This window comes from Camelina sativa, chromosome 1, assembly GCF_000633955.1.
Source record: "Camelina sativa cultivar DH55 chromosome 1, Cs, whole genome shotgun sequence".
In the NCBI taxonomy this organism is placed as follows: Eukaryota; Viridiplantae; Streptophyta; class Magnoliopsida; order Brassicales; family Brassicaceae; genus Camelina; species Camelina sativa.
The window spans coordinates 8771507-8796760 of NC_025685.1; the positions used below are offsets into that span (position 1 = coordinate 8771507).

The 25254-nt window shown below is 33.9% G+C and overlaps 5 protein-coding genes and 2 long non-coding RNA genes across 10 annotated transcripts in view; 2 read left to right on the forward strand and 5 right to left on the reverse strand.

Annotated features, from left to right (window-relative positions):
* The window catches only part of LOC104784057 (CDPK-related kinase 2), a 7635-nt gene extending 7107 nt beyond the window's left edge, over positions 1-528 (forward strand). For both annotated transcript variants that reach the window (XM_019226871.1, XM_010509132.2), the window contains one exon: positions 31-528. In XM_019226871.1, coding sequence (XP_019082416.1) covers positions 31-174 — 144 coding nt within the window. In that variant the 3' untranslated portion in view covers positions 175-528. The remainder of the gene's footprint in view (positions 1-30) is intronic.
* LOC104784065 (putative nuclease HARBI1) lies at positions 622-2394 on the reverse strand. The gene has a single exon (XM_010509140.2). The coding sequence runs from the start codon at positions 2292-2294 to the stop codon at positions 954-956; it is 1341 nt and encodes a 446-aa protein (XP_010507442.1). The 5' UTR covers positions 2295-2394; the 3' UTR covers positions 622-953.
* On the reverse strand, positions 2543-5546 carry LOC104784072 (polyadenylate-binding protein RBP47B-like). Of its 2 annotated transcripts, none has more exons than XM_010509150.2 (6): positions 4855-5546; positions 3915-4398; positions 3714-3796; positions 3503-3633; positions 3295-3388; positions 2543-2863 (listed from the first exon to the last, which is right to left on the reverse strand). In XM_010509150.2, exons 1-6 carry the CDS (start codon positions 5272-5274, stop codon positions 2744-2746), a joined length of 1332 nt encoding a protein of 443 aa, XP_010507452.1. In that variant the 5' UTR covers positions 5275-5546; the 3' UTR covers positions 2543-2743. The 2 variants fall into 2 exon arrangements, with proteins under 2 accessions (XP_010507452.1, XP_010507446.1); XM_010509144.2 differs by having other exon boundaries at positions 2543-2866.
* Positions 5934-8020, reverse strand: LOC104784083. Its single transcript, XR_767248.2, has 5 exons — positions 7881-8020; positions 7522-7639; positions 6927-6981; positions 6691-6854; positions 5934-6157 (listed from the first exon to the last, which is right to left on the reverse strand). It is a non-coding gene; the product is annotated as an uncharacterized LOC104784083 (long non-coding RNA).
* Positions 13628-15451, forward strand: LOC104784089. Of its 2 annotated transcripts, none has more exons than XR_767250.2 (3): positions 13628-13964; positions 14565-14671; positions 15158-15451. It is a non-coding gene; the product is annotated as an uncharacterized LOC104784089 (long non-coding RNA). The 2 variants fall into 2 exon arrangements; XR_767249.2 differs by having other exon boundaries at positions 13628-13960.
* On the reverse strand, positions 16818-18338 carry LOC104784101 (cyclin-dependent kinase inhibitor 6-like). The gene is made up of 4 exons (XM_010509170.2): positions 17857-18338; positions 17666-17736; positions 17385-17567; positions 16818-17103 (listed from the first exon to the last, which is right to left on the reverse strand). Exons 1-4 carry the CDS (start codon positions 18181-18183, stop codon positions 17037-17039), a joined length of 648 nt encoding a protein of 215 aa, XP_010507472.1. The 5' UTR covers positions 18184-18338; the 3' UTR covers positions 16818-17036.
* Positions 22423-23637, reverse strand: LOC104705566 (adenylate isopentenyltransferase 8, chloroplastic-like). The gene is made up of 2 exons (XM_010421586.1): positions 23126-23637; positions 22423-22909 (listed from the first exon to the last, which is right to left on the reverse strand). The coding sequence occupies exons 1-2, from the start codon at positions 23635-23637 to the stop codon at positions 22423-22425; spliced, it is 999 nt and encodes a 332-aa protein (XP_010419888.1).

Sequence of the window (25254 nt, forward strand, 5' to 3'; positions counted from 1 at the left end):
ATTACTAAAGGGAACACAAATGCATTGTAGGAACTTGGTGTTGGATCATCGATGCCGGTCCATACCATTCTACATGACTGGATAAGACACACTGATGGGAAGCTGAGCTTCTTGGGTTTTGTCAAACTGTTGCACGGTATCTCGACTCGCCAAGCATTAGCAAAACCACGGTGAAAAAGGTAAACTTGGTGTTATAACGGATTCAAGAGAGGAAGAACAAACAACTGCGGATGGATATCAAGAACTTAACTGATTTCTTGGAGTGGAATCGGAAATTGGAATTGTTTTCAAGACCCATTCCTATGTCTATAGTGTTAAAAAAAAGAATGCAAATTTTCAACAGAGAAAAGAGTATCAAAAAAATCCAACAGGCCTGGAAAGTTGTAATAAGACGATAATCCAATAGTGATGTACTTCCAAATCACGGAAGACAGAGGTTAAGAACATTCCATTCTCTTTTCATTTGACTTGTCTCCATATTTTCAAACCAGAAAACGGTTTCACAGTTTCAGATTCCATTCCACTAAAGTTACATTCCATTCTCAATCTGTTACAGACCAAATCATATAAACCTTTTTCTAAGCCACAAAAGTGACAGTTGGGTTTTCTAAACTTTCTAAATCCCAAAAAAAAACTTACTTCTCAAGATTCCATAATCCATATCAATAAAGAGTCATACATTTAATTCTCAATGTGTCACAGAAGAAACCATAAACCCATTCCTAAGTCAGAAAACAGACTCTTGGGATGGATGGCTCAGCAACAGAATCAGCTTTTTAACATTTATAAATCCTCATACTTGAACCTAAAACAACTCTATTCTCAAGAGGATTTGAATCTACAATGCTATCTAAACACTTGAAAGCACTTGCTTCATACATAATATAACAAGGTCGAAAGTTCCAATTGTTGTTGACCAAGATGATCTTGGTAAGATCTGTCATGTCTTTTTATTACCTTGAGGAGAGCCTCTGATGCAAATCATCAGCCAATGCTTGCCTCAAGCTCTCCCCGTAATAGTAAAACTGTCTCTCACTCTCCAAAACCCTTGCAGGCGTTCCAGTTTCATCTGGATCTTTCCAAACCTCCGGCTCAGGTTCTCTAGCAATCTGACATAAGTTATGCAACACACAACAAGCCACAATAGTCTGAGGAGCATGGTTCACTCCAACATTCAAACTCTGAAGAATCTTCCATCTAGCCTTGAGCAATCCAATGGCGTCCACCACCACTGACCTCCCTTTCATCAGCATTCCGTCGAATAGATTCTCCGGCGGAGAACCAGAGCCATTGGGTGAAAAAGGAGTCATCAGGAACGAGAGAAGAGGGTAACACCAATCTCCAACAATGTATGGTCTCACATGGTGACCTCTGATATTAATCACTTTCTCCCAGACAATGTCTCCTGAAGTAAGCCTCTTGTAGAGAAGACTATCTCTGAAATGCGAAGAGTCGTCTTCCCCACCTGGGGCTTTCACACAGACGTCCCAAAAGATCTTCTTGTGATCAGCAACGACCTGAAGCAAAACGGCGTCGTATCCGTACTTGCAACCGTAAATGTTTTTAGGGTTTAGTTTCGTGCGGCGTCTTAGCTTCACGGGAGTGCTATCAATGGCGCCGCAGATGTTGGGGAGAGACGTGAGTTCTTCGAATCCCTGAGTCGTTTCGATCAATCTGCGTTTCCCGACTGGGATCTTGATGAATTCCGGGTAAAGCTTGGTGGCTAAGAGACGCGTGACCATGTTTGTGATCTTGGAGATGAGGTATGGATCTAAGGCGTAGCGAGAAGCTAGGGTTTTCGCTGAGCAGCCATGAGCGAGACGAGAGAGAACCATCGCGACGGCGTAATCGGCTGGGAGAGAGAGATTCGAAGCTGTGATGAAGGGCTTGAGCTTGTCGACGACGGTGGTGAAGACTGGGTAGGAGAGACCGTACAAAGAGCGCCAGCGAGCGTCACGGAGAGGCGCATCGATGGACCAGATGTGGTCGGTGGATAGGGAACGGAAGGCAGCGACGGAGTAATCGCCGTCGGGGAGAGGCGGAGGAGGGGAAGGGGAAGGAGAAGCGGAGGAAGATGAGGAATCTGTTGAAGATCTATTGACGGCGAGGAAAGAGAGGAGAGATGCGAGAGTGAAGAAGAGTAACGGCGCGGCGGAGGAAGATGAGAGGAGTGATGAAGGTGTGGTTGAAGACGGCGAAGATGTGGAGGCGGAAGAGAAGATAGTGCTTGTAGGGTCTAATGAGTTTTGGAGATGGAGAAGCTGTGAGAGCATCGCCATGAAAGCTTCTTCCATCTTTCACTCTCCTCTTTTTTTCTTTTTTCTTTTTTTTCTTTTTTCTTTCCTCTCCGGAGAGTTTGATGAGAGTAGGACTCGAGGAAGAAGAAGAGATAGAGAGAGAGAGAGGGGCTTATAGTTTTAACTTTTTTAAATTAATAGGGGTTTAAAAGATATTTTAAACTTTTTGGGGTCTATTTTTAATTTATATAGGTTTTGTGGAGCTCCACAATTTGTAAAGATAAAAGGATTTAAAGAGGGAACTCTGATCCAAGAAGGCACACACCCATTATATTAGTTTGAGACAAACCAGTAACCAAAATTTTTTGAATCCTCCCCAAACAACAAGTCTATCAAAATCAAATCCATCTAACAAAATTCTTCTTTCGACTACAAGTTTAGTAGCTTTGATATCTGAATCAGAGCTTTAAACCACTGAGAAGCCACCATTGGTGATGATCACTCTCTCAAGTCTCACCATGATAGGTGTTGGATTCGTGGTGGTTAGCATATCCTCCTCCATTGTTGTAACCTTGTCCTCGTGAGTATCCTCCATTCCACTGCTGTCCTGAGTCTCCTCCTCTCCACTGCTACAAGTTGAAAACACATTAACAAAATTATAGAGAAATATTTAGTTGGTCATGGTTTAGATAAGATTCTAGTTTTGTTTTAGTTCAAGACAATTTGGAAAAAAAAACAAAGAGCACTTGATGGGAGAACCATTTTTTTTTATGTCCTAGACAAAAATTGGGGACAAACAAAACCATGTCGACATATGGCCATGTTCAGGGTTGGTGACACAAGTTGGACATGGAGACATGTATTAGATATTCTCCCACTTGCCTAAAGTCACAAGAGAAAAATGTAGGGAAGGTGCTTTAGGTTCCACCAGTTATTGTCAGCTACTGACATTACTTTTTATAAAAACATGCCTATAACGCTATTCACAAAGTCTGACCCTAGCAAAAATAAGAGTATTCTACTGATAGAATGCATCAACTCCAAAGTTAAATTTTACCTGTTTGTTTGGAGTTCGTCCCCAAGAGAGTCTGACCGTGTTCTTGCCGATGACTGTCCCGTTCAAACTCTCGATGGCATCTTCAGCACTCTTCCTGTCAAAACCAAGGCAGAGTCGCTTTATTTCACTACTAGATATTTAAGCACCTAACTGGTTGCTCAAGCATGTTGCTGAAAAGCCAGCACTACAAACTAGATGAGGACCGCACCTGTCAGCAAATTGGACAAATCCACATCCTCTGCCTACAGGGATCTTCACTGAAACAACTTCCCCAAACTGGGAAAAAGGTTTTCTGAGGTCTTCATCAGTAACATCAGGGTCAATGCCCCCAACGAATATCTACAGTTAGAATAAACTTTATAAAATGAGCAGCAAAAACATATATAGAGCTTGAATAATGCTGACATATGACAACTCACTGTTGAGTTAGTTGATTCGCCATCAGACTGCGAGCCATGAGCCATGTAACCATTTGCTCCATGTCCACCAGCCAGTATCAGAGCTATTTCAATGAAAACATAAAAACTTTCTAACTCAAGTGCAACTAGACTCATTAAGTTGTTAACTTTAAAGTCCTATGAAAAGAAACAAAAGAGGAAATGAAATCTCAGTATCCCTACCTTGTGATGAATGATGTTGCTGATTAGCAACAGCCCTTTTAGGGGTCGCAACGCCAACGCGCATTTGCCTGTTAGAACAGAAAGCTCCGTTCATTTCTGTCAAAGCTCTTGATCTCTCATTTTCATCACCAAACCTAACAAAACCGTAACCTTTGGACCGTCCGGAGTTGGAATCAATCACAACTTTTGCGCCTTTGACAGAAGGGTATCTAGTAGAAAAGGTCTCGTGCAATAAATCGTCAGTCACATCAGGAGATAAGTCTCCAACAAATACAGATAGATCCGGACCACTTTCTACTGCTCTTTTTTCACCAGTACTGAAAGATGCCCAGTTCAAACGAAAGGGCTGCTCCGAGTTTGGCATCAACGAACCAGTATAGTTCTGAAGAACTTCTTCAGCTACAGCACGTGAAAGAAACTCAACAAAACCATACCCTTCTGACTGAGAAGTGACCTTGTTACGTATAACTTTCACAGAAGAAACCTGTCCAAACAAGAAACATCAGAGAAGAGAAAGAACAAAACAGAGCAACATGTATGTATAATAGTACATGTACATAAGTCAGTCAGTTCATGTTAAGTGAAAAAAATCTTATTCTCTTTCTTTACGTACTTTACGTATAAGGTGCTTTTATTTTTGTCTTACCAGAAAAGTTTTAACTAAACGTGGCAATGTACAAGAGTACTTTTTTTTTTTGCCTAACGAAAACAGAACTTGTCCTGTCCTTTTCAGGTCAATGCTGTTCTCCATTACCCTATTTGTTTCTACGCATATTCAATAATCCATTGGATCTAATCTAATCCAATTAATCCAATTAACTACTTATAAAAATTACGAGTTGGCTTGACAAATGAATCAAGACACAAGAGCATGTCAAAGATTTGCAAATCGAAAACAGAGTACGAATAGAAGGGATAAGCTGAGAAACAAGAAAACTACCTCGCCAGTGTGGGAGAAGCAAGAATGAAGATAAGTCTCGTCCATCCAATGAAGAAGGTCACCGATCCAAAGAGTCTTGACATCGTCACCAGATCCACGGTCAAGAGGCTTGTGTTGATGATGCTGTTGATAAGAACCGTATTGGTGAAGGTGAGGATGGTGGTGATGCTGCTGCTGATAAGGACCTTGGTTATAAGGAACGTATTGGTGAGGATACATCATCATCTGTTGTTGCTGCATCATCATCATAGCAGCCGCGGGATACTGCATGGCCGCCGCAGCCGCCATCCACTGTTGCTGTTGCTGTTGCTGCTGCTGCTGCGGTTGTTGTTGCCACTGATGTGGTGGTGGAGGAGTCGTTGTTTGTTGCGTGGATCCGGAAGTTGCCAACGTTGAATCTGAGCCGTTGGTCGTCTGCATCTTGATTAAAAATGTTCTTGAAAAAAAAGAAACCCGATCCGATCTGATCTTTTGAGTTGTTGGATTCAAAAACTTCAAGATTCTTTATTCTTCTTCTTCTTCTTCTTCTCTCTCTCTCTCTCTCTCAATAGAATGAATACCTTCTTTCGTTCCAAGAAGTGCGTGGAGAAAGTGAGCTCGTTGAGCTCTATGCAAATGGTGGAGAGAGAGAAAGATTTGGTCTTAAAGGGAGGCGGAGAGAGAGAGAGAGAGTAGTGAAATCAAATGGGTTTAAAGAAGAAAAGGCTGAAGGGAAACTACGGGTCATTCTTGCGGGAAGTGGCCGAAACGTGGGGCCCGTTTTCGTGCTTAAGCCGTGTTGTTTTTTTAGATCGGACGACTCTGATTTCACCGCATATTTTTGCCACTTACTACGTTTTTTAATCGTCTTATTCCTATGGTTTTTAAAATCTAAAATCTTATTGATTAATCAAAGTTATTACGAGGGTAAGGATTGGGTTAAAAATAAAATAAAATTTCCATATTTACTTTATTTAACCCTTTTGTACTTGTACGTAAGGGCATCCACGATGCGGGTTATATTTTTGGGCTTTTATGTACTGTTTTAATTTTTAATGAATATATATTATATACTGTTTTAAAAATAAGAACTCCTCATCTCTTAATTAAAATTATCCCTTCCAATGATGGGATATAATTTCGAGTCTTTTATTTTTGAAAATATAGTTTTTTGAAATTAAAATTTTTCCATCATAAAAATGTGTAAAACAAATAAATGTGAAACAAAAATGAAAACATGCCAAAGTTGTCCAAAAACAAACAATGTCAGATCAATTTTCAGGATAACCATTAGAAGCAGCTTAGCCTATCTGGGTTTGTATATCTGCACAATTCAAAAGCCACACCATTGAATCAAAAAAGAGAATTTCCTCATGAACTCTTTATTTAAACAGATGAACATAAAAAAAAAAAAAAAAAAAAACAGCAGCAATTCACCTATAATCCATACTAAAAGCAGCAGCAATTCAGATCTAATCCATATTGAAAGCAGCTAATCTCTGTCAACTCTACCGTAAACCAAACCAAGCAAATGCTATTAGACATGACTCATGTGGGCACTCGTTTTCATCTAGAATATGAACTTCCGCAATCGATTGCCTCCTAAATGCTTCTAGACATGACTCATGCAAGCTCAGAAGAAAAAGAACCAACACATGACCATATTAACCACTAAAAACTCAATTAGAACAACAACTGTTAAATTCCCCATCTAGACTACAAACTTCTGCGATCGATAGCTTCCTAAATGCTTAGAGCTTACGCAGTAGCAACATATACAAGTACATGACCATATCAACAGATACAAACTCATAGGAGCTCAGAACAACAAAGAGACTCTCGAGGATGATAAAATACCTTTCTTCATGGTCGAATATGTGGTAGCAGACTCCATTTCAGTCCATCATTGCAAGTTTGTTCATTTAAGGAACCCGCTTGGTCGCATTTCAGCCCTCACAAAGCTTTAAGAAGGTGGTCCAGTGGGGCCACCAGTTGCAGAAGTAAAGAGACCTCTCACAAACCTGAAGGCAGTGAGTGAAGACAACTTGAAGTAGTATTAAAACAGAAAGAAAAAAACAGATCCAAGAACTCACCACATAGCTTCCATCACACTCAGAGTATCCACACATCAACAATCACGGAGCCAAGCTGAGGGACATAACAAGCAGACAAGAAAAGCGTAACTAAGCCAAGCTGAGGGACATAACAAGTAGACAATAAATGTAAAGAGGAGAACGCATTCAAAGACAATTTGATTAGATGTCACTTAATTGAATCTAGATTTTTATCAACTGTATATGTGTCAAAGCGTAAACAAAACTTGAGAGATTTATAAGACATGGATCTGCACTAAAATCCGAAACATAATGATCACTACTAAGATCCAGAAAAAAGAACTACCCAAAGATTACTAACTTACTAAGCAGTGAGAAAAATAACATTTAACGTCTTCATATACTCAAATACAAACAAAAAGTAATAATCTTTCTGGTTTTATTCAAGAAATAAGAAGAAGAAGATAAATTTAATTCACCTGCGGTTGTGAAACCAAACTTATAGTCATTTTTAAAAAATCAAGATTATATATTTATTCTGATCACAAACACAAGCCATAGAAGAATGAAACAAAACCACACATATACATTCGTGGTTTCTAAACTCACGAGACCGCATGTGAGATCCTCTCACCTTGAGACAAAAGCTTAGTTACTTGAGATATGTGATTAGTAAAAGAGTGCTCTGTTTCTTTGGATTCCAGGTGACAGAGTCGTCTCTGCTGTTCGTTTAGACATAGCTTCAATAAACACTGCAATGTGCACACAACACAATTTGAGAAAGAAAGGAAAAAAACAAAACTTGATAAAGCTATCATACACGAACACCACATTTAACATGAATCATTGAATAAATTATCAAACCATGACGCACACAATAACTATGAATCTATAAAACTATGATTACACAAGTTTCAATCCAAAACTTCAACAAAATTATGAAATTGAGAGTGCGAAATCGAATTGCAAATCAAAATTGAGAAAATAGCGAACCCGATTTGTTGAAGGAGATTCTCGATTTCAAAGAACAAATCGATTTCAAAGAAAGGGAAAAAAAATCAATGGACCATCAAAAAATATTTTTATCTCTATTAATCGGTTTGTCCAACCAATTGATGACACGTACAGTCACTTATAATAAGATTGAGTCTACTAAATAAATAATAGGACCTCTTATTGTTTCTTCCTTTTTCTGATTTATTTTTTTCTTCTTTTCGCTTAAAACTCCTCTTAAAACCTTCCCTTCAGGAAGCTCTAACGTATCAGCAAAATAAATACAGTCAATACAGTTGTGTATTCCGCAAATTATTTATTTTATATGTTGTATTTACTATTTACAAACGAGAATTACATACGAGCTTTGTGACAAAATTAATTGAAATTTGTGCTGCTATCATTTATTGTAGTTTATTTTACCAACATTTAAAAGTCCAGAGAATGAGTATCCACATTTAAATCAACACTAAATTAGTATTTTAGTGTTCTTTCGAATATATAGTTGGCTTTCATAATTTTTTTTGTAAACAAAATGAAAATGTATACGCAAAGGCTTGCATAACGCAATTACTCATCATCTTCTCAATTAAATTGTCTTGTATTAGTTTTTTTAGTTATCATTCTAGAGTAAAAAATTTGTTTTCAGTAGTTGTCCTTTTAGGTTTCCAATGTATATGTTTGGTAAAAATATCAATTTTATTCCAATTATTTTAATACTTTGACCAATAAAAAAATTAGAAAATATATTAAAGAAAGGGTATAATAAAACATTGATCTATTTTCTTAATTTGTGTGCAAAGCTCTAGAACGACAAGTAAAAAAAAACCAGAGGAAGTAGTATAGCTTACGGATAAAAAGAAATGAAAATTTTAAGTACTTTGTTTTATTTTATTGCTTTTGGAAAATAGCATAAACTTTTTCTTACATAGACGGTAATTAAGACTCCTGACATTATTAATTTAAAACAGAAGCCTCAATTACTCTGGATTCTCTTACCATATCAAGTTCAGCGGGCACGTCTATCATAACATCAGTCATATCTTCCACATACATCTCTTTGAAAGCAGCGTTTGTATTTAGAGGAGGTTCATTATTTTGGATTTCTTCAATGTTATTTCTGCAAACCGGACAAGTAGAGTTCAACTGAAACCATGCGTCTATACAATCAGCATGAAAACAATGATTACATCTAGGCAAAACCCTGGTTTCATCTCCATCTATGAATTCAGAAAGACAAACGACGCATTCGAGGTTATCTTGAAAGTTACAAGAATTAAACTTGAAAAGTACAATGGGCATTGATCGGAAAACGGAAGAATTTATTCTCGAAGTTTCTGTGCCATGTAAAGTAGTACCAGGATGAGTATGATGATCATTATCACTGTTTTCACAAAATGCAATATAAAAACGGAATACACAAGAAGTCACAATCAGAATAACGAGGATGAAGAGATATTGTAGAATTTCATTAGCCATTTTGTTCATTTTCAAAAGAAAAGAAAAAAAAAGGTTGGTATGAATTTAATTTCTCAAATCTCCAATAATATTTATAAAACTATTTGCTTTTTGTCAACAACTTAGTATTAAATAGTCGGGTCAAACCATTTAAATATCATTTACATACATAACATGTTATGGTTTTATTCAAATGATGAGTGAAAGCTGCTTTTTTTATGGAAAATGTAAGGGTGCAAATGGTTGCACGGTTGAAGAGATTGAACAGGTTGAAAAAAATTATTCAACCAATTTTCACCATTTGCATTGAAAAGGTTGAAGAGGTTGGAAAAAACTATTCAACCCGTTCAATTTAAAAAGTTGAAAAAATAAACTAATCCTACTGCAAAAATGTTCAACTTGTTCAACCACTATTTTGGAGATGAATGAGTTGAATATTATTCAACCCAATTTTGTCCAATCCATTTTTTCAATTTAAAGCAACCATTCGTAGCCTAAGTTTAACCAAAACCCAATCTTTTATCATATAAAGCACAAATCACCTGTCCAATCAAATTCCGCCACCTAAGATTTCCAATTTATATTTTAAATTATAAAAAACAATTATAAAGTAATGTTGAGATCGTGTGAAAAATAAGAGAAAAAAAAACTGATTATAAAGATAATAACACTAGACTTCGTAATTTATAAGGCACATATTTTATTTTCTTCTCTTTTACTCTTTTTTTTTATCTTTGTCCCACCTATTATAGCAACGACGGCAAAGATGATTCGGCAGGTCATGCGAATCCGAAACCAACGTGGATGGCAACGTTGTTCTGCCGCCGCAATCAAAAATATTGCGATAAGATCATAATGGAAAATTAGGTATACTTTTTAAAATCTATATTTTCTAAAAACTGCAAAAACAATAAATTCTTAGATTTGCTCACACCACTTACCACCATGTTCAAGATGAAACATGTAATGATTTTAAATCATTTTGTCTCCTATATAACTCCCAATCAACTCAGCTTCTTCTTTGTTTTCATCTCTTCTTCGCCGTTTTATTTTCGTGTTTTTCATATTTGCCAAAGTTAGCAAATAAGTCGATCTAGGTTTATGAGTACTCTTTATTCAAATTCATTTTCTCTCTTTATGGCATATTGATTCTCTCTCTGGTTGTACATATGACATGGTTATCTATTGATAATAATTTATGGTTTGTGAATCTTTGAAATATGGTACTAAAAAATTGATATTTGTGTGTTTACATACTTGTGTAGTTTAGAAGCACATTATTTTTTCTTCGGTTTAGATCTTATTTCAAGTAGAAAAATCTAAGCATTGCGTGATTTTTTTGTGACAGGAAGATATAATTCAAGCTAACAAATTATGTGTATTGGATATTTGTTTCCTAAACTACTAAGATGCATCACGGGAACATGAATGAAAACCAACAAGGATTGGTGAACATGATGAAAGTAAGAGTACTACTTCCAATCTCAACCTTTTGTTTGTTATTCAGATGCTTACTTGAATATTTGATCATTTTTTGTCATAACGAGATTTTATTAGAAACTAGAGCGGAGTGTTGGATAATTCCAACTTGTGTTTGAAGTTATCTCATTAAGAAGGTGCTTAAGGAGATAAGAGATAAGGATGCACAAACAAGATTTAGATAAAGAGAAGCTTATTTAAATAAGGCTTTATGTCCTAATCCTATTAGAATTAGGATTTGTCTAATTCACTATATATATAGAGGTCAATAGAGAGGTGTTTTATATGAATTGAGAGAGATTTAGTTTTGACAAGTTTCTAAATCAATAAGAAAAGGTGTTCTTACTTTCAAGCTTTCAATCTTATACGGAGTAGCGTTTACAAACACCTCGAGGCTATTCTTAGCAATAGAGTCAGCATTACTTGAATATTTAATCATATAGAAGATTTGCTGATTGAATGATATATATATATATATACTATATATATATATAATATTAATGAATGTAATTTTTCTATTTGGAAACTGATTTGTTTTCGTAAGACAACTATGTGACTTATGACGATTTAAAATCTGGATTTTGAAGGATCAATAGAGTCCACCTGATAACTTATATTTATACTTTTATAATTAAATTAGTAAATTACATGATTGAGATTTGCATTACATTGTTTTTATTTATATTAACATTTTTTGTTATGCCTTTTTAGTTTTTTAAAGTTAAAAAGTTATTTACAACATTAACCCCTAATTTTTTTTCCAAAATTAACATTACTCCAGATTTTATTTCCTAAATATTTTACATTTCATTTCAGTTAAAAAATAACAGCAATCAATATAGAAATATAAACTATCATATATTTAGCCATATATTATGTTTTGTTTTGAAGATATTCTATATCTGAATCCTTCGTAAACAAAGAAAAAAACAATTTGATACCCATTTTGTTTTCCAAAATCTGTGACATTTGATTCTTAATGTAAGAAAAACTTTGATTGACAATTATTTAAATATTATAAGTAACATATATAAACTTAATAAATTTTTTAATTATTACGAATATGTAAAATTAAAAAATTATAAAATACTATATAATGTGGTTATATAGTAGATGAGTTATAAAGAGAACATGTTAAAATTAATAAAATATTATAAAACTTGTGTTACACGGGTTAAATCTTTATTTAATTATTTATCAACACTACTAATATTAGAATATTTGACATAAAATCAAGTTGATTTAACTAAGATTGTATAAAATAATTAAATCATTAGGAAAAATGTGATTATTAATCACAGCGTATAATTACTGATTATATATTTGAATCCCTTATTTTTGTTATAATAATTAAAAATCAAAATAGAATCTCAAACACTAAACAAAACAAATTAAATATAACAAACAAATAATCATGAAATGTATTGCGGGTTAAAAAATAATATAAATATTTAGCGCACAACAACTAAAAAATTTGGTTATTCATCTATTTTACAAAATATTCAATATTTAACAAATAGATACAACATAAAATATAAATTGTAATAGAAATTATATGTCTGCGGTGTAGCGCGGATTAAAATCTAGTATATTCAGTATTTTTGTAACAACTAAAAGGTATGTATAGCTTTGGCTTTCATATACTCTCTTTGTCATTTTCAGCTATAAAATATCTCTCATCTCACCCATCCAACTTTTTTTACCTGTTAGTCACAAGTTTTAGTGGGATTGGCTTTATAACAAAGATGATAGTAAAACAACAAGAAATATTTTTGAAGAAATTGATACATGTATCAGTTAGAATCGAAGGAAGGACCGAGACAAATATTTCATTTTTATATATAATAAAATAGCTTTCTTTTTAAAATTGTATTTAAGTATTTTTCCTTTTTATTTTAATCTTTCATTGTTACATATATACTTTACTTAAATCACAGAATTTTAGAAGTATATGTCAAGAAAACGACAATATAATAAACTGAGAAGTGAGAAAGAAAAGAAAATAACATTAACTATCTATGTCTATTTCATGTTTGATGTTTTACATTTTGATCTTAAAACTACTTTGTTCCCGAAGTACAGGTCTAATACTAGTTTCATTATAATTAATAAAATTATAAATTCTACAATTGATATTTGGGTAATCAAAGTATTAGGCTTTCAAAAACGAATTGTTTTACTCACTCTTCCAGATTGCTTGATTTATAAATTATTTTTGTAAACTCTTTTTATTTTATTTGGGTAATCAAATTATGAAATAACATTTTAGTTAACATTGTGATTTATAAATATTTTTAGAAAATGTTGGGCCTGTAACAAATATGAAAGCCCAAATCTCTGAATTGTTCTGTATAAGTTTGTGTGATAATTACGTACTTGCCCCAAGATCCATGAGCGGCTGAATCATTTTGTTGAAAGTTTTGAGGTCACACTACAAATGTAGACCAATTTGCGATTGGTTAAACAGTAAAATTATAGAGAGAAAGGTTCTAATTGATCAAACTGTTTACAACAACAATATATAATTTCAGTCACGCAGGACTCGAGCGTGTACTTCGTGATTTGACTAATATACCAGTTATTTACTTCTATTTTTGTTTTTACTTTAAAACGTGGTTCAAATTAGGAGTCTAGGAGAAGAGCAACAAACTAAAATTATTTTCACAATCCCAAGACTGATTCCTCTTTTACGGTTTTACCCATGCTTCCACTAGCCACCTATTTTGTCTTTACCCACACAGAGGAAAAAATTATGTCCTTTATATGTTACTTCCTTGCTCTCTAGTCTTTACACCCAATTCGTTCTGACACAAATACAAATGTATAGAGTATATTGTTCAAGAAGGAACCCTTAAGACACGCTACCAGTTAATTTCTAAGTGGCTTTTGATAAAATATAAAAGAGATATTTTTTTGTCCTCTATCTTCTTCTTCTCTTTTCCCTAAACCTCTCTCTCTTTCCTCTGTCGACAAAACGCGAAATGGTGAATTCGATCTCTTGATCCAGCTTCAAAAACATAACGAAATTATCAATCACAGATCCACAAGAAGGTATAAGGAGAGTCACCAGACTTGCTAGGCGCACAATCTCATCCTCTGTCACAATCCATCCTCCGTCACAAGGGAAATTATATATTTTGATGGTTTGTGAGTTCTGTCGAATCTTCAATCCTCTTTGTCAATTCAAATTTATGAGAGTATGGCTGATGATTAGTGATTACATTGCGAATCATAGATATATTAGGAAGGCACAAAGAGACTTGAAACCTTGTTTTAGTATCTATAACTAACTAAAGAATCACTGTATTTTGTTGGCTATTGAATGATTAGATTTAATGCAAGCGATTTTCTGGAGAGTATGAATGGGAAGATAGTGAGAAAGGATCCATTTTATCACACAGCTATAACCCATTTTATCACACACCTAAAGGCAATGAGAAAGGACCCATTTTATCATTTGGAGGAATTGATAACCCCGTGATGATATATAAGTCAATACTCATAATGATTTTGGTTCCTAGTTTGTAGTCTCATACTGATGATTCTGATATGATTGTTTATTAATAAATCTAAAGTATGTTAGGTTGGTTTAATTGTAGGAAAGTTTGTTAGGTTGGTTTGATGAGCGTTTTGTGATATGGTCTCAGTGTCTGGCTTTTGTAGTGTGTTAAAGAACCTATTTGTCCTGTTTGTTGTGGTTTTTGTATATTGTTCGTTACGGTGATTGTGTCTTTGGGTTGTGTGCAGCTACGGTGATCGCAAACAGAGAGATAGGGAGGTCGAGGTGTTTTGGATTTGTCAGCTTCAGCAGTGAAGATTCTGCAAACACTGCTGTATCAGAAATGGATGGAAAGGTTAGAGAGGATTGCTATTTGCTAATGCATAGTGTTGATTGTTCTGTCTAAAATGCCTTGTCTCTTACATATGTTATATAATCTTTTTTTTTTTGGTCAAAACATATGTTATATAATCAGGAGCTGAATACAAAGTGTTGATTGTTCTGTTTAAAAAGTCTTGTCTCTCATATGGATTTTGGTAGCTTAATACAGTGTTGATTGTGTGTTTCTATACGTTTGTTCTGTTATCTTATGAACACATTAGTAGTTTGGTCCTGATTGTCCCTAAACGCTGGAACAGTATAACTTGACTTCGTCATGACATTATAAGTTTTGGCCCATTTCTTTGTTGTTTGTCCCTTTGCATCATATCCTCTCATGATTCACCTTGATACAGATTTGGCGTAATATTGATTATATGATCGAGCCATGGCTGGGTTGTTTTTAAGCTTGATATAGATCTTAACTGTAAAAATGTTGTGACTTGGCTATATACAATCTTAGGTCTATGGTTGGGGAAGAGGAGAACATGGAAGACTCGAGTTAGGTGATAATGGCAGAGATGACAGTAGCCAACCTTGTAGGCCAATTTGACTGGTCCAAATGGGGATGGATCTGATCTTGCTAAAACCATTGGTATCGATGTTTGCTGCAAGTTCCCTGTCATTGAGTTTCCATCTTCTGTTATGTAAAATGTTTTCTCTTTCACTTTGTTTTGTAACACTACTAAGAAAATTTGTAAGAATTGACAACCTTTCATTTTGGAATATAATTAAGCAATTGTTGAAAAAAATTGAATTCTAATGATTAAGCAACCTTAATAAAGTTTCTCCATTGGAAGGATGATTTTGTTTAAAATTTTAGTAGGTTGCTTTCATTAGATTAATATTAATTATAGTATTAGTTTAATTTTGAGTAACTCTAAAGCGGTTCTGGAGTGACCATCGTCTAAGCACTACTATTAAATTAGAAGATGTGGGTTCACATGTTCATATGTTTACACGTGTGATATTTCAATTCACTTATATATAATTTGTGTAATTTTTAAAAGAGAGTAGTAGTGTACATGATTATCTGGTTACGTCACAAAGGAGACATGTGGACGTAGAAATTGGCAGTTGCATTTGCATGATCCCGTCTCTGTATGTTCACGTCCATGTGGACTCTGATTTGTAAGGAGGATACGATTTGTTATGTTTTTAACCTTTAACGATCGATCGTTTCCGGCTTTTTTTTTTTTAACCCATATGATGTTGTCTCTCTTTTAAGTTTTTATGTTTTTAGCATCGATTTGTTTCTCTTAGAAAGTTGGAAATCGAGATTAATTGTACAATTTAATTAAATTAGTTAAGTAAAAAGAAAAAAAACATGTTAAGAACAGAGGCACGTGCATGTGTCTGTCTGCTCGCTCGGTAAAATAAAGAAGCCTCAAATGATTTCCTAATCCCCTCTCATAGTATTTATTTACTACCAAAAAGCTTAATACACAAAAAAAAATTAATTTCCTATGCAACTCATTTTTAATTATACAATTTTTGGAAATCAATCATAGATGATAATTTTGTTACTGTAAAACTCCACATAAAGGCACTGTTTTTTTTTGGAATTTTTTTTAGTGGTCGACCAAGTGTTTTAGAGCTGGTGAAAGGATCCAAAACAACAACAAAAAACAGAGGAATATTCCGATATAAATAAAAGAATATTATAAACGGGGGAAAAAAATGTTAATATACATTTGTATTTTGTAGGATTGGCAGTTTATAGAGAAGTACACAGACCAAACTGTGTACCGTCATGTCATGGTACCTCCCTTTCCTCTTTTCTCCAGTTTTTTCCCTTTTTTTATTAAAGGAATCAATTTTTTTGGTTTCAGATATTATTGTAAAATTTGGGTACTATGATACGTGAAACCCCTATGAAACATTTTAAAAACATATACACAAAATTGCAAAATGTAATAAGAACAAGAATGACAAGAGACAAGAAAACAATACTAACAATTTGGGTAAGATCAAAATAATTGTAGTAATAAGCATCCAATGTTTGTTTTATAGAATCCAAACAAGAAGCACCTTTCCATATTCATGCACTTAAAACCTGATTCTCTCATCAAACTCTGCCTAAAACCATTTGATTTATAAAAAAAAAAAAAACAGAAACATAATTACTACAAATCAAGATCCGATATTTCATTATAAAGGTTGTATCTTTTTTTTGTTTTTTTTTGTACGAACGACTAATTAACATAGGTTTTAAAAGATAGATCAGAGCTGTACACAAGTGGCATATGAACGAAGAAACAAAAAAAAAACCAATTTTTTTTCTCTTTTTCCAGCTTCATCTTCTTCCTTTGGATTGGATATATATGTTTAATGATGATGGGTTAACGTAGCCGATCCCACTTGTAGCGACCTTGAAGCGGTTCATCATTGACAATATCGAAGTTGTACCTGTGCCCAAAAAAGTGTCTCTGTTCGTTACGATTCTGATTCTTTCTCTCTCTCTCTCTCTCTCTCTCTCTCACAACACATCACAACACACAGGATATATGCTAAACTACGCGTCGGTTAATCTTTTTTTAATATCATGCGCACACGCAGACATTATACACATTCTCTCCTCTCCTCCATGTACGGACTCTCATAAAAAAAAAAAAAGCAAACACACGTGAAGAAGAAGAAGAAGATGAAGAAGATGAAGAAGAAGAAGAGAGTGAATAAAATGGGCTCACTTTTCTATGAATCGCTTCTTCTTATCCTCTGCTTCATTCTCTAGCTCCGAGAAAAAACCCTCAATCTCCGCCGCCGTTGGAGTTTTGCTCACCTCCGGTTGTTTTCTCCGTTCATCTTTCACCTCCGATTCCATCTCTGTTGTTGTTTCTCCCAAACCCTCGCTCACTGGACTTTTCTCTTTTCTGCTCCCCCAAACAAACACACAAAAATCAAAACAGAGAAGGAACAAAAACAAAAACAAGTCTACACCTTTTTTAAATTTGGGGAAAAACAAAGAAACCTGAAATTACGACTAGTAGTGATTAATGTTGAGCTTTTGGTTTCCATTTCGGAGATTTGATCAGCTTGAAACTGAAACACATTAATGGAGATCATTCGTTAAAACAAAAACAGAGGAAATAAAAAAAAAAATGAAATCAAAATCCAAGTCATCGAAATCGATCGATTAAAGTAGAGACGAGTTTTTTTCACCTCCAGATCTGTACCAAAAGTGGAACCGTTCTTCGAGATTTCTTTGCTGAAACAACAACCGGAGCTGATGATGATACTCGCTGATGAGCTCTGACTCTGATCATTATCTTCTCCGGTGGATATAGCAGAGCATTCATCTGAAGCTAGAGCTTCCGAAGAAGCAACGGAATGAGAAGAAGACGAATCAGCGGCGATGACGGCGACGACGACCTCATGAGAGTCTGATGATGAATCAGAATCGTCATCGAGCTTTGTTTTCTTGTGAGGTGATACGCTTGTGCTTGAAGCTTCTTCTTCTTCATCAAGCTCTCGCTTTCTCTCGCTCATCTCTCTCTCTCTCTCTCTCTCTCTCTCTCTCTCTCTGGTTGTTGTTTCTATTTCTGGTTTCGCTTGTTAACAAAGCAGAGGAGATTTTGGTGGGGGCGAAGAAGAAGAAGCAGAAGAGAGAGGAGAGAGGAGAGAGTAGAGATGAATCATCATCCTGAGCCGTTGATTTTTTTCAACGGTTGAGATTTTATATTCCTTTACCGAGCGGACGGAGGTTATTGTTATATAACGGCGCCGTTACGGAGTTTCGTTTCTTTCTTTTTTACATAAACGCCGTTGGGATTTCCAAACGCGTTTTTTTTTTTTTTTGGTTGTTGTTGCCGTTTTTGTTTGGGTTTCCTTTCAAAGCAATTCAAAACGCAATCATTTACGTTAGTTACGACGTAGTGCAAACGTAATGTTTAATCAATTTATTCCCTTTACTTTTCGACTTTCCGATATTGGAGGGTAAAACTACAATTTTAGTCTTCTATTTAAATTATTTTTAGGGGATTATAAATGAGAACCATCGAACAAGTTTAGTAGTATTAATTATCCTCGTAATTGGATTTTATATATTCCATAATCAGTCACTTGTTACACCATTTAATGATGTGACATGTCGAGGTTATATATATGAATGGTTGAGGTGTGGATGGGATAAAAATTAGTGTGATCCCTTTCATCTTACGCGTTTTTTCTATCATGCATGGTTTTGTGGGATGACTGATGGATGGATATATGTTACCAGCCAGAACATAGGGTTGAAATAGTTTCATGTTAAACTGTACGTGTACATCGATCAGTTCGTAATCTTACACAAAAACATATATATGTCGTCTGTCGAATACAATATACAAAGTTTATTACGATAGAAAAAAAATCGATTAACTGATTTTACAATATACAAAGAAAACATATATATGTTTTTGTTTTAAGTTGTAAATGTAGTAAGTTTATTACAATATTCCAAAAGTAAAATACTGTAAACAAAAGTAAAATATTATAAAATGACATATATCATATATGGTTTTGGGAACAATAAAGATACTATAACAAAAGATGCATCGATTTAACTGATTATTATAAAAGACAGACAATATATAATGTATGTTGGTTGCCGGAACATTTCTATCGCCACCTTCATTAATGTGCTAAATCTAAATATTAGTAAGAGAGTAATATTTAAGAGACTAAATTCATCAACAAGTAATATTCGTAATCTTCATAACCATGGAATCCGTGAGAACAAAATACAGCATGAATCTTAAAAAATGTACTACTAAATAAAAATCTGGGGTTTGCTTAGTAGAAACATCATTTATGTGTTATGCCGCCATATATATATATATATATATAGGTTATTAACTCATCTAATTTAAAGCCTTTTAATTACTCTTGTCTCTCTTTTTTTTTTCTTTTTTTTTTTTCCGAAGTTTAGATTTTGTAAGTTTCCATGCATGTGTTCATTCGAATAGACATCAACAACATATTTTGTCCTATACGTCATTTTTGGGACAATGTCCTATGAAATCATGTACGTGTGTAAACCATATTATAATATGACACCATAGAGACTGATTGCATTTAAGCTCAACTATAAAATGTCCGTACATTTAAAACCAATTGCATGTAAACCACTAAATTAAGGTAATTAAGCACATATACAATACAAATGGCCAGAACCGTTTACAAATTAAGCATATTACATAACTACTTTATTCTTCCATGGGACCATTTTCAATAAAGAATCATCGAGTAAATAAGTGACTGATGCAACAACGAATTCGCTGACCAAGGCATTTATTTAGATATATATATATATATATATATATTAGGATAAATTAGGAGGGAAATGGTTATATATACACTATAATTCGGTGCCAAGTAGTTTTTTTTATTTTTTTTATTTTTGTGAATATGAAACCCTATAGTTCAGTAAACCAGTAGTTTAAAACATTGTTAATTAGCTAGTCAGGAAAATTCAAAGAACAATAAGGGTAAGTAATTTCATATATTTTAATTTTTTTTTCCATATGTTATCTTTTTTATTATGTATAGCAAAACTTTATATCAAAATGTAAATACTTTTGATTGCAAAAAAAAAAAGAAAAAAAAAATAATCTGATTTCTAAATTAGATGAAAAAGAAAAAAAAAAGTCTTTGTAAGTAAAGACTCTACTATTAATTAACCTCTAGAATATGATATACAAACATGGCTGTACTTACGAATCTTGGTTCTTGAGAATTCTCTTCTGATCACACACCTGATTGCCATAAAAGAAGAAGTCAATCGAGGACCTCGAGTTTTCTTAAGGATCACATATAGAAAAAGTCAAACAATGTAAAAGTTACACTTTTAGGGGTTCCACTTTTTTTTTTTTAACAGAAGGAAGACTGTTAGTTGGTGAGCTTTATTTTCAGTTGGGGTCGGGATCTGTGTAACTGTCTCTCATATTCTTACACTTACCTTTAATTTTATGTTTCTTCCTGTTTCATGCCTTTGGTAAGTCTTACAGATTACAAAGATAAAAGGAGTAAAGGACTACTGAAGAGACTGATCAGCAACTCATCTTATGGCTATGTTCATAAATTCACAGTTCTGGTTCATCTGAATCTTCAAGTAAATGAATCTGCATCATGTCTGTCTGTCACCACTTAATCATATCATGATAATGATATGACCAAGTTCGAACTGGTCGATCTTTCTACTGTTTGGTATTTATTAGGTGATCATAATTTATTTGAAGGGTGCATGGCTGAGCCTTTCGATGCGTGTGTTTTAAAAAATGACCATAGTGTTTATACAACAATAATCGGAATTAATCTTGCAATTGGCCGTACGTAACTACAACTACTTAATATCACATCAAATTATGCAAGAGAAAACACGCTTTTACCAATCATATCGTGTTTCGGCGCAAGACAACTTGGTAATAAACTAATACCTGAGAAGACGAACAAGGGAGTCTCAGTCTTTCATCCATATATAAGTATATAACCGTAGACTGATTTAACTTATATTTGATCAAAGTACGATTATTACACACTAATTAATATTAGCATCATACCTACCTTCGAGATAAAAATGAAAAGTGATTTCTTTAAAATTTGTATAGGATTTAGTTTAGAATAGAGTACTATATATAACACTATACAAATACAATCTTAAATATATTTTCTCATATGACATTAGTTTTATTTGTGTTGTCGATAAAGAACTGTTTGTGGTTGATGACATATTTTAACAATAATTTTAAAATATTTGCAAAAGTGTGGAAGAGTATTTCGTCATGTGGGAAATCTACTTACCCTTATATTTAAATTTGCAACTCACAAATGCTCAAAACCGCGGGAAAAACTTTTTCATTAGAAATTATAAATTTCATATTCTTCGTTCGATAAATTTTATAAGATTTTATTTCATATTGGATTTAATAAATTTGGAACTCTTAAAAGTAGAAATACAAATGCTAAAAACCGTGGGAAAAAAATCTTCTCATTAGAAAAATTGAAATTTAATATTCTTTGTTCAATAAATTTTTATTAGATTTTATTTCATATTGGATTTAACAAATTTGATACTGTTTAAAGTAAAAATGCAAACGCTAAAATCTGCAAGACAATTTTTTATTATTTTAAAATCTGCTAGTTTCATGTTAAAATTTTATACGGAAGATTCCAAATCCCACAAAAACCTTTTGGTCATAGATCTCAAATCCTACATATATAGACCAATAACACTTCAAAAACTTTTTTTCTTTAATCTTCCCGCGGCTTTGAGCATTTGTATTCCTGCTCTAAAGAGTTTCAAATTTATTAAATCAAATGTGAAATAAAATCTAATAAAATTTATCGAACAAAAAATATTAAATTTAAAATTTCCAATAACAAAGTTTTCCCGCGGTTTTGAGCATTTGTATTTCTACTTTAAAGAGTTCCAAATTTATTCAATTCAATGTGAAATAAAATCTTATAAAAATTTATCGAACAAAGAATATTAAATTTCAAAATTTCCAATAATAAAAATTTTCTCGCGGTTTTTAGCATTTGTATTTCTATTTTAAAGAGTTCCAAATTTATTAAATCAAATGTGAAATAAAATTTTATGGAACCAAGAATATTAAACTTCAAAATTTCCACTAGTATTTGAATTCAGTAAACAAATAACAAGGGATTTTAACGAGAAATATAAAAACAACAATCCACTGTAGAATAGAATAATATATATAATGAATTTTTGTTAGTTTTTCAAATCAACTAACCAATAACCATAGCTTTCTCTTTCACCAAGAAACGTTTCATAATCTTAACGCTTTCATCCAAAACAGTCTTGTCCCAAATCTCTCTTGACGAGCTTCCAATCGACGGCGTCGCGTCCAACCTTTGAATCTCCCATCCGTTGCTTTTAAGCATCTTGATCCTCTCAATCTGCTTCTTTGCAAGCAGCCAAGTGTTCTCTCTGATTTCTTGAACAGCTTCCTCATATGCCGCTTTTCTCGCTTGGTCCCATTCGGACACCTTGTGGTTTCTCTCCGGTAGGTATAAACTGAAGTACCTGTCGAACTCGGGTATTCCTATGCTCTTGTGAACCCCGGTTCGGTTCTTGGAACCCGCATATATCGGGTTGTAGAAACTAGCGAGCTCCTCGAACATCCCTGACTCCATCATCTGGTCGACACGTTTTGAGAGGTGCTCGAACAGGACAGGGACTGAGACATCCACCCAGAGGAAGCAACACTCGAACCTTTACATCAGTGCAAACGCAAATTAAATGGTTAGTGGAAACAGAAAGGTTCTCCTTCCAGTTACGTTTACAATTTGCAAGTATACACTTACAAAAGTCAAAGGTACTCTAGTTAAGATTTTAAATTCATTTCTGGTCAGTATATATATACTAAACGAGAACGTACACGTTAACATAATACAAACAAGACGAACTGTACATATAGAGATGTCATACCTCAAGTCAGAAGAGATGAAGGTATTAGAAGAGAATGGATGCGTTAGGGGGTTGAAACGGTTGACAAGGAGGGCATGAATGTAGGAGTTTGATCCGCCAGCTATAATAGGGAGCTTACCACGAGCGGTTATCTCAGAGATGGAACGCGACGCCAAAGAGCGGTATTCAGAGGGAGTTAGTTCGCCATCATCCGGAGGGAGGACACCGAGAAGATGGTGAGGGACTCCACATCTCTCAGAGATGCTCATTTGATTTGTGGTGATCTCCAATCCTTTGTAGAACTGGATCTTGTCGGAATTGATGATCTCGCCAGAGAAACGGGTTGCGAGATCGATTGAGAGGCGTGACTTGCCTGATCCGGTGGCTCCCATGATCACAACCACTTTCTCCTTGCGTGATTTGTCCATGCAAACCACAGTCATGGGAACTGCTGATCGTGGACGCAGTCGTAGACTCGGAGAAGTGGTCGGGACGAGGGAACGAGAGAGGAATGTGGACGTAAGTCCTTGCATAATTAAGTATACAAAGAGAGAAATGTGCGGGTTATAATCTATCTTAGATCTGCTGATGGGTCCAATGGTATAAACCCTAAACAAGACAGAACAAAAGAATGTTTTGAAAAGTTAAAGGACATTAAAAGGTATTTATATGTATTAAACTGGGTTGCTTGTGTTCTCTTATGACAACATATGTCTCTTTATAATTACATATATATATAAATACTAGTGGATTTTTTTGCTTTTTATTGGTATTGAAGACTAAAAGATTATAACTGAGTTTGCAATATCTCTTGCATGGATATATTGATTTGTTACCTCTTATGAAATATTATCAGCAAAAATAAATTACACAATCAAGCGTTTATGTTATTAATATAATATTTATGAATAATATTACTTTAATTACCAAAAAAACATATTCTTTTTTAATACCAGTATTACAATAAATTAATCTATCAGTATCAACCCACTTTATTCAAAAAAGAAAAAAAAAAGAAAAATTAGTATCAACACTCAAAAATCTGAATAATTGAGAAAACTAATTACATTACATATACTCTCTCTCTTTCACAAAGAGTGTCATTTTGATACATTGCACACAAATTAAAAAAACTTGAATTATACATATATGCCTTTATTTAATAATGAGTAATTTATTATTGAAATTTAATAAAAAGAGCTTTGAGTTAAAGGTAAATTAAAAAAATTGATGTAGAAAATCACATTGGAAATATAAAGTGACAGTTTTTGTGAAACAGATAAAAAACTCCAGGAGTATGTAATAACACAACTTTCAATTTATTTTAGTGACATCAATATCACCCTTCAAACATCAAAGTTCCATGCGTGGTAAAACACAATTGAAGAAGTACGTGCCTCTAATTAATCTTCTTATTATGGACTCTGAATCGATCTGGATCTTTAGGAAGTAAGATATCCAAAGTTCGATGCTTCCTTGTAAGCGACTATTTCTGTATAGGATTACAAATCTGAAAACAATGTTTCCCTGTATACTTTCATTCTTTAGTGGTAACATTAACATATATAGCACATGAAAGTTTGTAGACAAGTGTTTTTCTTTTCTTCCTTTCCATTATCTTCTTTTTTTTTCACCAAATCAGTGTTATACGTTACCATTAAATATTATATCATATACCAATTAGTACGCAATATTTGTTGTGTGCGATGAAAATGTAAACTTGATGATGTATACAACATATCTCAAGGAGAAGCTTAATCTAAATGGAATAAATTTGAAAGATGGGGAAAGACGAATTTGGGAAAAAATCTAGTCGTATCTGACTTACTGTAGCATTGTCGTAATGCAATAAATCATAACTCATAATTAAATTTTCAAATTTAAGATTTTTCATAGAGGCAATTCGGATAGGGAAGACAAACGAGTAAAATTATCTTTAGGTTGACGGTGAAAATGCTTCATTTACTGTGAAAATTCATAATGCATTGGACATTTAATATTAGCTTTGAGATCAAAGACATTGACTCCAGTAGAGAAACCAAAGAGAAATATAACGAGATTCTCAATCGCAAGTATTATTTTAAAACTTGTCCGGATCCATTTAGAGAGCTTTCTTCACCTCGAAAAAGTTAGATCGTGCATTGTTGGCT

Coding starts and splice junctions, on each gene's coding strand:
- LOC104784065 (XM_010509140.2), bottom strand. CDS start 2,294: ATGGAAGAAGCTTTCATGGCGATGCTCTCACAGCTTCTCCATCTCCAA.
- LOC104784072 (XM_010509144.2), bottom strand. CDS start 5,274: ATGCAGACGACCAACGGCTCAGATTCAACGTTGGCAACTTCCGGATCC. Junction 3,797..3,914: donor GCAACATCATTCATCACAAG/GTAGGGATACTG, acceptor TCATTGAAATAG/CTCTGATACTGGCTGGTGGA. Junction 3,389..3,502: donor TTTGTCCAATTTGCTGACAG/GTGCGGTCCTCA, acceptor TGGTTTTGACAG/GAAGAGTGCTGAAGATGCCA.
- LOC104784101 (XM_010509170.2), bottom strand. CDS start 18,183: ATGAGCGAGAGAAAGCGAGAGCTTGATGAAGAAGAAGAAGCTTCAAGC. Junction 17,568..17,665: donor ACTACTAGTCGTAATTTCAG/GTTTCTTTGTTT, acceptor TTGGGGGAGCAG/AAAAGAGAAAAGTCCAGTGA. Junction 17,104..17,384: donor AAGAAGCGATTCATAGAAAA/GTGAGCCCATTT, acceptor TTTTGGGCACAG/GTACAACTTCGATATTGTCA.
- LOC104705566 (XM_010421586.1), bottom strand. CDS start 23,637: ATGCAAGGACTTACGTCCACATTCCTCTCTCGTTCCCTCGTCCCGACC. Junction 22,910..23,125: donor TTCATCTCTTCTGACTTGAG/GTATGACATCTC, acceptor ACTGATGTAAAG/GTTCGAGTGTTGCTTCCTCT.